Source organism: Equus asinus, chromosome 17 (assembly GCF_041296235.1).
Source record: "Equus asinus isolate D_3611 breed Donkey chromosome 17, EquAss-T2T_v2, whole genome shotgun sequence".
Lineage (NCBI taxonomy): Eukaryota > Metazoa > Chordata > Mammalia > Perissodactyla > Equidae > Equus > Equus asinus.
In genome coordinates, this window is record NC_091806.1 from 51,128,261 (window position 1) to 51,141,934 (window position 13,674).

General features: G+C 52.3%; 1 protein-coding gene across 3 annotated transcripts in view; it reads right to left on the minus strand.

The window, feature by feature from the left end:
* Positions 1–13,674, minus strand: part of PTDSS2 (phosphatidylserine synthase 2) — a 31,984-nt gene that overhangs the window by 7,304 nt on the left and 11,006 nt on the right. For 2 of the 3 annotated variants that reach the window (XM_014833681.3, XM_014833602.3), the window contains exons 3-4: positions 7,732–7,814; positions 3,098–3,165 (exon numbers count right to left, since the gene is read on the minus strand). In XM_014833681.3, the coding sequence (XP_014689167.3) occupies positions 3,098–3,165; positions 7,732–7,814 (151 nt within the window). The remainder of the gene's footprint in view (positions 1–3,097; positions 3,166–7,731; positions 7,815–13,674) is intronic. The other variant, XM_070488544.1, reaches the window with a different exon arrangement.

Sequence of the window (13,674 nt, forward strand, 5' to 3'; positions counted from 1 at the left end):
GCACATGAAAAGATGCTCAACATCACTAGCAATCAGGAAAACACAAATTAAAACCACAAGAGATATCATTTCAACACTTCATACCCATCAAAAAGAAAGGGGGGAAAGCACAAGTATTGGCGAGGACGCTTGTGCACTGCTGGTGGGAACGTACATCGGGGCAGCTGCCATGCTAAGGAGTGTGGCAGCTCCTCTTACACGTGAAACACAGAATTACCATAGGACCCAGCAATCCCACTCCCAGGTGTGCACCCAAAGAAACAGAGCAGGGACTCCAACAGACATCTGCACACCCACACTGACAGCAGAGTTATTCACATCAGCCAAACAGTGAAAACAACCCAAGTGTCCACGGAAAGATGAACGGATAAACAAAACGTGGTCCATCCACACAGTGGAATATTACTCAGCCTTAAAAAGGAATGGAATTCTGACACGTGCTACCACATGGATAAACCTTGAGGACATCATGCTGAGTGACACAAGCCAGTCACAAAAAGACAAATACTGTGTGATTCCACTCATGTGAAATCCCTGGGGTCATCAAATTCAGAGAAAGTAGGGAGGCGGAGTCATTGTCTAATGGGGATGGAGTTTCAGTTTGGGAAGATGGAAAGTTCTGGAGATGGATGGTGGTGATGGTTGCACAACAATGTGAATGTGCTTAATGCCACTGAGCTGTGCACTTAAGAATGGTTAAGATAGTAAACTTTATGTTATGTTTTTTATTGTAATTAAGAATTTTTTAGGGGCCGGCCCCATGGCTGAGTGGTTAAGTTCGCATGCTCCACTTCAGCAGCCCAGGGTTTCATGGGTTCAGATCCTGGGCGTGGACAGGGTACCGCTTAGCAGGCCATGCTGAGGCAGCATCCCAGATGCCACAACTAGAAGGACCCACAACTAAAATATGCAACTATGTACTGGGGGGATTTGGGGAGAAGAAGCAGACAAAAACAAAGAAGAAGATGATTGGCAACAGTTGTTAGCTCAGGTGCCAATCTTCAAAAAAAAAAAAGAATTTTTTAAATGCACTGTAATAAAACTTAGAAAAAAACAGAGAATGATGATAAGCTCTGTGGATTGTGTTAATGTCAATTTCCTGGTTTGATACTGTCCTCTATTTACACAAAATATTACCACTGAGGAGCTGGGTAAAGGGGACCTCCCATTACAATTTTTACAAAAGGGGACCTCTTCTGAATCTATAATTATTTCAAAGTAAGATGTGAAAAAAACTCAACATAGAAGAGAGATCTAAACCTAAAACATAAAACCATGGAAGTTTCAGAAGAAAATATAAGAGAAAAGCTTAATAACCTGGTATTAGACAAAGAAACCTTAGACCTGGCATCAAAATCACAACCCATGAAAGAAATAAGCAACACCTCTGCCAACGACTCAAGGGCATATCGCACGCGGCAAAGGGCTCACATCAGGACCACGGCCAGGTGCAGCCCGGCAAAGGGCTCACATCAGGACCACGGCCAGGTGCAGCCCGGCAAGGGGGACACATCAGGACCACGGCCAGGTGCAGCCCGGCAAGGGGCTCACATCAGGACCACGGCCAGGTGCAGCCCGGCAAGGGGGACACATTCTGAGAGACGGGCCGTTATGTGGCACACAGCTGTATATAAAAAGCTGTTATAGCTTAACGCCATGAAAATAACCCAATTTCTAAAAAAGGGCAAAAAATGAACACTTCACCAAAAAGGATTATCTGCATGGCTCATCAACGCAGCAGAAGTGGGTCGACACCATTAGCTGTTCTGGAAATGCAATGAAAACTGTGATAAGACAGGGATACACACCTGTTACAATGCCTAAGGCTCCAAGGGCTGACCGGGACAGGAGGGAGCAGCAGCGGCCGCTCTGGAAGCACTCTGGCAGCTCCTTAAAGGTAGCCTCCGCCAACATGGGACGCGGCAGTCCCACCCAAGGGTCTACCCCGGAAAGAGCAGAGCTCAGGGCCACGGGAAGGCCTGCACAGGAGTACAGCGAGCAGCCTTGCCCTAAAGGTGGCTCGACGTCCTCCTACATCCGGGAGGGGGTAACACTGCTGTCATGGAACCGCCGGGCAGCAGAGAGGAAGGAGCGCACAGCCTGGTGGACACAGTCTGGGTGGACGTCAGAGGCACCAAAGGTTGCACACTGCACAATTCCATTCACAGGAGATTCGAAGAGACAAAACTATAGTGACAGAGGGAGAACAGGGCAGGCTGCCAGGGGAGGGGAGATGGTACGACTATCCAGGGGTAACACAAGGGAGTTTTGGGGGCAACGGAACCGTTCTGTATCCTGATTGTGGTGTTTACACAAACGGGAGTTAAAATTCACAGAACAGTACCCCTGGCTTAGGAAGGTACATTACTGTGTGATGATAAATACCCCGGCCACATCGACAGGGTTTCGAGACTGTGGATAGGAAAGAACTTTGTACTAAAGATCACCACCAAAATGTGTTACATTTAGCAGAACAAGGAAGATTAAGAAATCAGACATTGGTGGCAACAAACCCTGCTCCACGATTTCCTAAGGAGATGAGTCCCACCCCCACCCGACAGCGGGCAGGGCATGCCAGGAGGGGAGCTCGCAAGGCCACACCTGGTGCACCAATCACAAGAAAAAACCAGCCACCCCCCGCCCGGGTGCTCCTCACACACTCAGAGTGCCTGGGTCATGGGTCAGCTGTGCTCCTCCCCTGGGTTTGGCCCCTTGCTCAAGCTGGAGCACCTGCAGCTCAAAGCAGACTGCCACAGGCACCAGCACCTGAACCAGTCCACCCACCTGGCCTTGCCCCGGCTCACCCGACCCAGAGGCCGTCGGGGCAGGGCCCACACAGCAGAGCCCGCACCCTGAGGTCCAGCTCTCCCCACTCCACACTTAGAACAGACTCTGCTAAAAGGTGATGGTTAGTCTTCCCACCAACGACCCTTCTGAGGGTCCCCGCAGCCTTGGCCCACTCTGGCTGGTCCCACCTTGCTTCCTACAAAGCTCGGGAGGGGCTGACGTGCACAGCCTTCTCTGTCATCTGTCACTCACTCAGGGACCACATGACCATCTGCCTTCCCACAGTTCATCAACCAAGCAAACCACGTACCTGGAAGAGTATGAAGATGAGGAACAGCTCGTAGACCACACTAACGCAGAGCCAAAACCTCCAGTAAGCTAGAGACAGAGGACACAGAAGCATTAGGGAGGCCAGCCCACCAGTTCCGCAGAGTCCCCCCCATGTGGCTCCTGGACCTGCGGCATCTGCTCTGGAGCCCTCAGCTCCCTGTGGAGACTTTATAAAGAGTGATCTAACTCAGAAGTGAGCGCTGGAATGTTTTTTGCCTTCCTTTCCAGTCCTTAAATCCTTCCTCTTTTTCTTGTCCACTGCAGCAGCACAGAAGGCCAATCGACTGCTGGACAAGAGCAGCGACCGCAAACATCCTTGTCTCGTGTTTGCTCACAATGCTGCTGACCTTCATGGTGACGGAAGTCTACAGGCGGTTCTTGGTGGGTATCTTTTATCATGTTAAGAAAATCTTCTTATTCCAGGATGCTAAGTTTCTATGATAAACGTGAATTTTTTTTCTTCTGCATTTAAGAGGATCACCTTTTTTCTTTAGTGTTAACATGATGAATTACATTAACACATTTCCTAGTGTTAAACAACCATCCCTGAATTCCTAGGATAAACCCAACTTGGTCCTGATGTCTTGTTTTAGGACACTGCTTTTGGTTTCAACCAGCAGACTCAAGAACCCATCCCTCTGGCGGCCACAGTTAACAGTACGTATTATACACTGGGAAGCTGCTAAGGGAGCAGATCTTAAACGTTCTCACCATGAAAAACTGTCATCATGTGAGGTGACAGAGGCGTTAACCAACCTGCAGTGGTGGTCACCCTGCACCCACGCGCGTCAAACCAACACGCACACACCTCACACCCACACAGTGCTGTCAATTACACCCAGCAAGCTGGGAAAAAGAACTTGCTTCTCAAAATTCCTTTCATCAGCCAGGACACCTCTCTCTCCACCATCCGCTTTCCATGCTCTCCAATGGAAAGCGCGGTTTTTCAGGGGAGGGAAATCTAGAACTACTCTACAACGTAAGCCTGCCTCACCCCCAGAACCTTGACAACACTATAAATACAGGCCCAAGAGACCTGCCTGCCCTATGCTTATGTCTGTAAAACCACCAGCCGACTTTTAAAACTTGATTCCCCTCAAACAAAAAAGGTGGTGCTCGCAAACATTTAAGAGCCTCTGGACCAGGACACCCAAGGCTGAGGCACAGCCATTCCAGGGAACTCGGGTTTATCTGCAGCCTGCCTATGGTCTCGAGCCCCCCAGCTCTGACAGAGACCGTGGGAGAACGGGCAGTCGGGGGACCTCACGTGCCAGGAGGGCTGACAGTGCTACAGCGGCCAGGCTCCACGTGCGCTCAGTCCTGTGGCAGCAGCTCCTGCACAGGTGTGCACACACAAGGCTCTAGGGCCAACCTAGCACTCAGGGGCTCATGCCTAACCCTCCAGCCGGGAAAAGAGCCACAAAGACTGAAGAAAACCCAACCCTGCACAGGCAGGAAGTGGTTAATTCTAAGGAAAGTTTGCTAACATACTTCTGGGAAGCTGGGGATAAACAACTGAGGTAACGAACTTATTCTTCTAGCCCTTGAGGATGGAGAGCACCTGGGACACTCTCCCTGGTCCACGGGCTGCACCAGCAGCTGACGAGCTTGGGGTGACGTGACTCATGCCGCCTCTGCCCCAAAGCTGTGCCTCCAGACAGGCCCCTTTGGAGGGGCCTCCCCGGCCCATAGGTGCTCCCAGGAGAGCACTCCTCCTGTGAAGTGCAGGTCTCCAAGGGGCCTTGCAGACCCTGTCCGAAACTGAATCTGTCTCCCCTGTGGCTGCCTGATATCAGGGGCCCTGTGCTGTGCCCAGCCAGAAAGGTGGGCAACCTCAGACTCCCTGTCACTCTCACCCTGTAGGGCCCCCAGGGCCCCAGACCTGCCCACCCTACCCCCAAGCATCCAGCAGGCCCTCCTCCCACATTCCCACCACCAGGGTCTCCGCCCCTCCCCTCTCCCCTGAACCACCTGAGACTCCTAAGTTGGGTTCCCTGATTCAGTACCCACCCCCCCAACACTCTTGTTTTCTTCCTAAACGTCACACTGACCCCCTCAACAGCACTGGTAATATTCTGACTTACTCCAGCTTTCGAAGGGAGCCACGGATGAAAATAAACACCATGAGGGGAAGAGGCCTTTCAACGGGCCAGTCTACCTGGAATTGCAGCCTGAGAACCCACTTTTCCAAAGCAAGCAGCTCCCACATAGTGGAGCTCCATCCGGCCCCTCAGCAGGCCCAGAGGAGGGCAGGAGGGCCCCGCAGCACCTCCCTGTTGGAGCAAGAAACCCTTCTCACAGCTGCTCTTGGCGTGCTGCCGGGGCTGATCGCAGACTCACTCCAAATGTAGCCTGCTTTGAGAAGTCTGAAGATTTGCCGCCAGCGACTAAGTTAACAAGACACCTGGAAGAAGGAGCTCCAGGACGAACACTGGCAAGGAGCACCAAGTTCACGCAAAGGAACTACTCTCAAAGGCAGGCAGAGCAGAGCTCAGAATGCAGACTCAGAAGCTACCACACCGCCCTCTCAGAGGGGAAGCTGTGTGGTGCTCCTACAGCTCAAAGGAACCACAGTGGACACTTTCAGATGAAGATGAGCGGCACCCCACCAGGTGACTGACTGGAAGCCAGAGCCCTGGGATGGGACAGAGCTGAGGGTCTCCCAGAGCCCAGGAGCCAAATGCGGGACAAGCAGCTGCCTGCTGGCCAGTCTGGCCCCTGGCAGGACCCCATGTATCCTGCTCACGGCTGTGTCTAGGCCCGACGCCCACAAGGGACTTGCTGTGCCTTCAACCACGGACGAACACCGGCTGCATTTCCAGCAGCTCTTACTCTTCCTTCCAAATCAACCCAACGAGCACTTAGTCACACCTGGTTTTCCACCATGATTTTGGTGGGTCCTACACCGTTCTTTCTCTTTTCCACTGCTCTGCTTAGGTGCCCCCAGACCTTTCTGAGGCAAGACGGGATGTACCCAGACAACTGAGCAGGCGGAGGTCTTGCAGCCCCAGAGCTGGGGGACCCAGCCCCTCCCCAATCCTTGCCATCCCTCACATGGGCTGTGCCCTGCAGCTCAGGACGCTCACCACCACCCCATGGGCCAGGACCACGCAGGTGTCATCCAGCATCGATATCCCCCCCAGGCACTAACGGGGCAGAGCAGCCAACAAGGCCCGGTGCAGGAGTCCTGCACTACTCAGAGCACGGGGCCGCAGGCAACCAAGGCGCTCACTGACCCCGGGCAGACATGTCCGTTTAGAGGGCAGTGCAGTAGTACCTACCAGGGCCCTCGAACTCACCAGCTCTACTCCCAGGACTTTCAGTTCAACCAACAATCAGATACGTACACAGGTGGATGTGCAAAAATTCACTACAGCCTGGTTTATTACAATAAAACTGGAAACCCTTAAGTATACAACCCTATGGGACTAGTTAAGTAAACTGCAGTACATTCAAATGATGGCTGAACCAACAGCCATTAAAAACCTAGCTGTGGGGCTGGCATGACAGCATAGTAGTTAAGTTCGTGCACTCTACTTCGACGGCCTGGAGTTCCGGTTCGGATCCTGCACATGAACCTGTGCACCACTCATCAGCCATGCTGTGGCAGGCATCCCACATATAAAGTACAGGAAGATGGGCACAGATGTTAGCTCAGGGCCAGTCTTCCTCAGCAAAAAGAGGAGGAATGGCAGCAGATGTTAACTCAGGGCTACTCTTCTTCAAAGACAAACAAAAACTCCAGCTGTCAATAAACAGTTAACAGTTAATAAGCAAACGCCCGTGTTACACCTGCAGTGAAAGATGCATGGCACAACGTGGTTCCCATTCTTTTTAAAGCGATGCATATGTATACGTACACAAACGCATCAGAACTTAACAGTGGTTATTTTTGAGTGGTTATTTTATCTAAAAATATTTTTTGTATTTTCCAAGTTTTCTACAATAAATGCACACCCCTACTGAGACAGAAAAGAAACATGTTACTAAGTAGTGACTCTTCAGGAAAAGTGACCACCCCCTGCCCCTAGAGCTGGCCCCTGGGTGAGGCTTCAGTCCTGGACATGCTGGGGCCCGGGGGCAGGACCGGGAGCAGTCAGAGCAGTGCTCTCCAGCTCTGAGGTCCAGGGAGTTGTGAGAACTCCCCATAACTTTGGAGGGTGAGGGACAGAGACAGGAGAACTCGCCACAGGAGACACCCAGTGAGCACCTCAGGAGCAGGGCAGGCACCTCACAGCCGAGGGCAGAGCCATCAGCTTCAGCCCATGCCAACCCTACTGGACAGGCCTGGGGGCACCTGGGCCTGCAGGAAGAATCCCCCTAAGGCAGGGTGGGCAGGAGGAGCAGAAACCCAAGGACAGCTGCAGGGCAGGGTGAGGAACAGGAGGACCGAGGGGCCTGAAGGAAACCCAGCAGCTGAAAGAAGCAGGACTCACGGGTCACCCTGAAACTCACCCCTCGCCCTCCTTGGCTGACAAGAGTGTGCCCTGGCCAGCTGGGGATGGGCCAGGAAGAGGGGAGGACACGACACTCACACCCAGCAGCACAGACACGGGGACCGCTCAGAACAGAACTGCCACACGGGCACACACGGAGAAAGAAATGGCAAGTTACCTGGATGAGGTCTGGAAAATGGCCCGTCTTTAGCTTGTGTGACTCCAAAACATAAGAAAACCAAAATACTGGCCACAATACCTCTGCAAATAAAGAACAAACAGCCCCTCAGTGTGCGGCAGCACGCGCCAGGCTGGCTTCTCCAGGCGGAGGGAGGTGGGAGGGTCCCCCAGGATGCCCACTGCAGGTGATGGCCCCCCCCAGGTGGGGGCAGGGCGGGAGGAGGCTGGCACCCAGCGGGGCAGCCCTGGACCAGCTCCGGCCGCCCAGAGACAGCACCACCCTCAGGAGAAGCCCTTCCAGTGGGGGCTGTGAGTTATTTGTACCGTAGAGTGTTACACCACTCACACGCGCCTCACATTTTAAAAAACACCGAAAATTCCATATGTGACAACCCAGGGTTCACTAAAGCCCTCCTAAGATGACAGGATGTTAGGATCAACTGGCTTTCTGCCCCAGGACAGGGACCCCAAGCAGGTATTCCCCGACAGTGCTCCTGTCCTATTGGGGCCGCCTCACCCAGTCGCAACGGGCCTGCTGTCACTCACAGGAAGACAGAGTAAGTCCTGAAGCTGCAATCACACAAAAACACACAGACACAGCCCAGACAACAGAGCAGGGCGACCAGAGAGAACCCGCTCTGGGGGGGATGCGCAGACTGCAGTGTTCACACGGCACGTGCACGTCCGTGCCCATGTCCACCGCCCGGACCGAGACCGCTCGCCCTCCCTGCACCACTCTGCTGCTCCAGAGGTGGCGGTGCCCACCCTCCAGCATGCGGTCTGAGGGCGTGGCACTGCCCACTCTTCCCACTGTTGACAGTCACATCATGAGGACCCCACCCTTTGCAGGTCTGGCTGCTGTACAGGAAGCTGCTGTGCACAAACGCACGTTCTGACACGAGACAGACAGAGGCCAAAGGCCGTCTGTCAACAGACTTTCAGTCCAAAAACGCCTTATTCTCCTCTGCCCACCAAGAGCACCCAGCTCTCGGGGGCAGGCGCAGGTGAGGCCGAGCCCACAGGGCAGCCAGCAGGTGCTCGTGCAGGGCCAAGGGGTACAGAATGCCACCAGCAGCCCCCTGTGCTCCTGCCTACGCCACATCACGGCCGGGAGAGGGGCTGAGGGCCTGCCTGCCCTCTGTGCAGCCAGGACCAGGGTCTGGTCATTCATGGTGTAGGACCCACAACACAGGCGTGGACGCAGAGGGTCAGCAAGGTGTCCGCCTGCCTGAGGACTCAGTGGTCAGTGGTGGGGGTGGAGATGTGAAGAACACGTGCAGGGCTGCCTGGAGAGTGGCACTGAGGCACCCTTCCAGTGCGAGGTGAAGAGACCATTAAACACCCTCCCGTCCCCCAAAAGAGAGAAGTGGGCAGCTGCCAAGAGACGCCGCTGTCAGCGTCACCCAAATGGCCTCAGACTTGGAGAGTCATGAGGACAGGATTAAGAAGATGCAGTCCCAGGGCGCCTGCGCCCGTGGTGCCAGGTGACCCTGACCCTCACAGCTGAGCCTCATGACTCCAACCTCGGTCACACAACTACTGCAAGGTGAGGATCGCCTGGGAAGATCCGTCAGTCAGGAGAACGATGAACTGCTAAAGGAAAGCAAATAAATTACATTTTAAAATAAACTTTTGATTTTAGAGCAGAAACGGTGCAAAGACAGTACAGAATTCCCATATTCCCCACACCCAGTTCCCCCATTATTAACACCTTACATTAGTAGGCTGCGTTAGTCACAATTAATGAACCCATACTGACATATTAACTAAAGGCCACGGTTTTCAGATTTCCTCAGCTTTCCGCCCCAGGATCCCATCCAGGATTCCACGTGACATCTGTTCATCACGTCTCGTTGGGCTCCTCTGGGCTGTGACAGTTCTTCAGGCGTCCCTTGTTTTGAATGACCCAGGCAGTTTTGAGGACTGGTGGAGATTCTGTAGAATCTCTTAATGAAGACTTCTGCTGTTTTTTAGGATTAGATTAAGGCTTTGGTTTCGGGGAGTAAGATCGCAGAGGCAAAGGACCACTTCCATCATATCATATCAACGGCACACACTATCGACATGATTTCCAATTGTCAGCGCTGACCTCCGACCTCCATCCCCAGCTGAATGTGTCTGCCAGGCCCGCCCCATGCCATGCTCTGGGGGGAGGTCCACTCTCAAGGGGGGTGAGTGCAGCAGCCCCCCTTGATGGAGAGCATCCGAATATTACTTGGAATCCTTGTGCCCACCATTTATTAATGTATTCAGTCACTCGTCTGGTGCAGCATGGACTTGTGGGGATCTGTTATACTTTGGGTTATAATCCGTTATTGATGTTGTTCCTTTGGCCACAGGGAGCTCTTCCAGTTAGTCCCCCTCTCCCTTTGGCACACCCCCCTCAATGCACTTTTTGGGGAGCACATCCCTCTGGCACTGGAAGATGCTCCAGGCCCACCTTGGGCAACTCCTGCCTGGGCCCTGAACTTGCCATTTCTCCATGGGGCCCTGGTTCCTTCACTGGAAGACGGTCTGAGGAGCCAGGATCTGGGCGCGGTGTGCTCCCTGCCATGGGGTGTCATGGCTTCTGGGCCCTGAGCCGACAGAGCAACAAGACGTATGCCTGTGTACTGTGCACATACGTGTGTACTGTAAATATTTCTGTGTGTAACCATCTGCTTCCACATTAAGCTAAACATGAGTTCTCACTGGTGTCTCCACTACCATCTACTTCCCATGGATCGGCCTCCCCTCACTTACCCGTAACCTCCCACTCCAGCAGGGAGACCCCCGGCCCCTGCATCCGCCCACTCAATTGTCCAGTCCCAGCACTCAGGTATGGCAGTAACACACTCATGAACCTGGAGCCCGACGTCATCGCCCCGAGCACAGCGCTTGTGTTCAGCTCCCTGCCTTTAGTCTACACACTCCGCTCACTTTCAAAGTGACCGAGGGCGGCCCCTGCATCAGCCCCCTTGGTGAGGTGTCTGCACACGTCTGTAACACGGTTACATTCTCTTGTCACAGTCTACACTCCTGCTGGGGTCCCCGACCTCCTAAATAACTTTTTAAAACCTGCACATGTTGGGTTTACTCTGTGTTGCCAGGTTCTGTGGATATTGATAAACGACTGGGGTCGTGCATCTACTGTGACAGCATCACACAGAACATTATCAACCTAAAATACCCCTGTGCTCCACCTATTCCCCCTCCCTCCACCAGAAACCACTGATCTTTTTACCATCAGTTTCTCCTTTGCCAGAATGTCATAGAGTTGGAATCATACACTAGGTAGTCTTTTCAAACTGGCTTCTTTCAGTTAGAAACAGGCATTTTTGGTTCATGTATGTCTTCGTCACCTGATAGCTCCTTTCTTTTTATTGCTGAATAATATCCCACGGTCTGGAGGTACCAGAGTTTGGTTATCCATTCACCAGCTGAAGGGTATCTTGGTTGTTCCGAGTTTTGGTGATTATCCATAAAATTGCTCTAAACATACAGTTTCTGTGTGGACGTAAGCTTTCAACCTATCTGGGTAGGTACCTAGGAGCACGACTGCTGGACTGCACGGTAAGAGCACGTTCAGTTCTGTGCGGACGGCCAGACTGTCTTCCAGAGCGGCAGCAGCACTGCAACCCCACGGGCAGCAGCGAGGGGCCCTGCTGCTCCAGACCCTCGCCAGCAACCCATGTTGTTTCATTTTCTGTCTCAGCCACTCATTCACATGGGAGTGGTAGCTCGCGGTTTTAATCTGCATTTCCCTGATGACAACGTGCTGGGCATCCTTCATGCTCTTATCTGCCATCTGACTATCTTCTCTGCTGAGGGGTCTGTTCAGATCTTTGGCCCAGTTTTTAACCGTGTTGTTAGTTTTCTTCTCGTTGAGCTTTAAGAGTTCTCTGCACATTTTGAATACAAGTCCTTTATCAGATGTGTGTTCTGCAAATATTTCCTACCAGCCCGTGGTTTGTCTTTTCCTTGTCTTAACAGTGTGTCGTCCAACTTAACAATTTCTTTCATGGATTATGCTTTTGGTGTTATATCTAAAAAGTTATCACCAAACCCAAGGTTACCAGATTTCCCCCATGTTTTCTTCAAGAAGTTTTATAGTTTTGTATGATAAATTTAAGTCTATAACCATTTTGAGTTAATTACTGTGAAAAGTGTGAGGTCTAGATTTGCTGTCTTCCACGTGGATGTCTGGTTGTTCCAGCACCATCTGTTGAAACAACCACCCTCCAGTGAATTGCCTTTGCCCCCTTGTCAAAGATGAGCTGACTGCATTTCTGTGGGTCTGTATCTGGGCTCCCTATTCTGTTCCACTGATCCACTTGTCTAGTCTTTTGCCTATACCACAGTCACTGTCACTTCACAGTCAGCCTTGAAGCCAGGTGGTAGCAGTCCTCAACTTTATTCTTCTTCAAGATTGTGAATACATTTTCTATATATTATAAATATGCAAAACATATCTGTATCTTATACATATTAATTTATTTATATATTTATATGTACATATTTACACAAACACATAAACATCCCAAATGTCACCAACAGATAAACAGATCAATGAAATGTGTGTGGTGCATTCACACAGCAGAATACTCCCCAGCAATGTAACAGAATAACCGCTGGCAGACACAACAACATGGGGGTGTCACAAAACCATCATGCTGAGGGAAGAAAGAGGGTGTCCGCTGGACGCCTCCTGTACACGAGACTGTGCAACAGGCAAGAAGAGCCTACGGCGACAGGTGAGAGCCCGGGGCCAGCGTGTGGAGGACTGACCACAGGGCTCGGAGGAAACCGTGTGTAGCGCCACTCAGTGGGCGGCACACAGACGTACACACCTACAGAAACGCACTGAGTCCTATGTTTTATTTAGATATATATACTATTAAATTATACATCAATGAACTTGACTTAAGAAGAAAAACAAAACCTTCTCCCCCAAAGTGAGAGAACTTGTTAGATCCATAAAAAGAACAACGGTGCAGAAGTCAAAATTGAAGGAAAACAAACAAGGCTCCTAAATTTTTAACAATGTAATTATAAATTTTTTGTAAATAACTGTAATCTTTAGAACGTATCTTCTGTACATGAAACCTACCCCTATGGGGATCAAAAGCTCTGAAGTAACAACAGTAGGTCAGCCCAGCAGCCTCTCGGAGACCCTGGAAGGCTGGGTGGAGAGCTGCCCCAACGGGTCCTCCTCACAGCCCCAGCCGATGTGCTGGGGGCAGGGCAGGGCTGTGGGTCTGGCTCGGGTCTAAGGGGGAGGATGGACTGAGGACAGATGAACCCATGCACACATGCACGCATGCACGAGAATGTCCCTGAAGGAGCAGCAGAGCCACGGATGCTGGAGCGACGGAGGCTCCCAGGGAGGAGCCAGGAGGAGGGTCAAGCACCACCAGCAGAATTACGGGGCAGGATGGTGGCTCCTTCTGAGCCCTTGAAGTCAGCCAAGAGGGCCAAGACTGTGAGCTAAAAATTGCCCAGTGTCCCCAGAATACAGAACTTCAGAGCAGAGGAGCCAGGAGCCCTCAAATTCCTACCCACTCCCTACCCCTACCTCTCTCTCAGTGAACTCGCACAGGGGATGCCTCGGGGGGCCCAGGCACCTTTTGTGCTCACTGTCCTAGCCTCTCATGTGCAGGAACAGCTCAGGAGAGAGGCCAGTGCAGGATGAAGAGGACTCGTCCCCACGGGTCCACGGCTGCTACCCTGGACGTGGCCAACAAGTCCCCTTAACCTCGGGGGTCTGAGCCCATGGCCCCCTGGGTCCGTGTTGGAGGGCAGGGCCCAGGGCTGTGAGCTTTTGTGACTCTCCTGGCAGCCACCTAGTGAAGCAGAACCAACCCTGCCCTTGGAAGGTGCTCCCAGGACACCCCACATGGGCCCACAGGTGGGGGGGTCACAGTCTTCCTCATGACAGTTCTTGCCCGGTGACATCAGAACT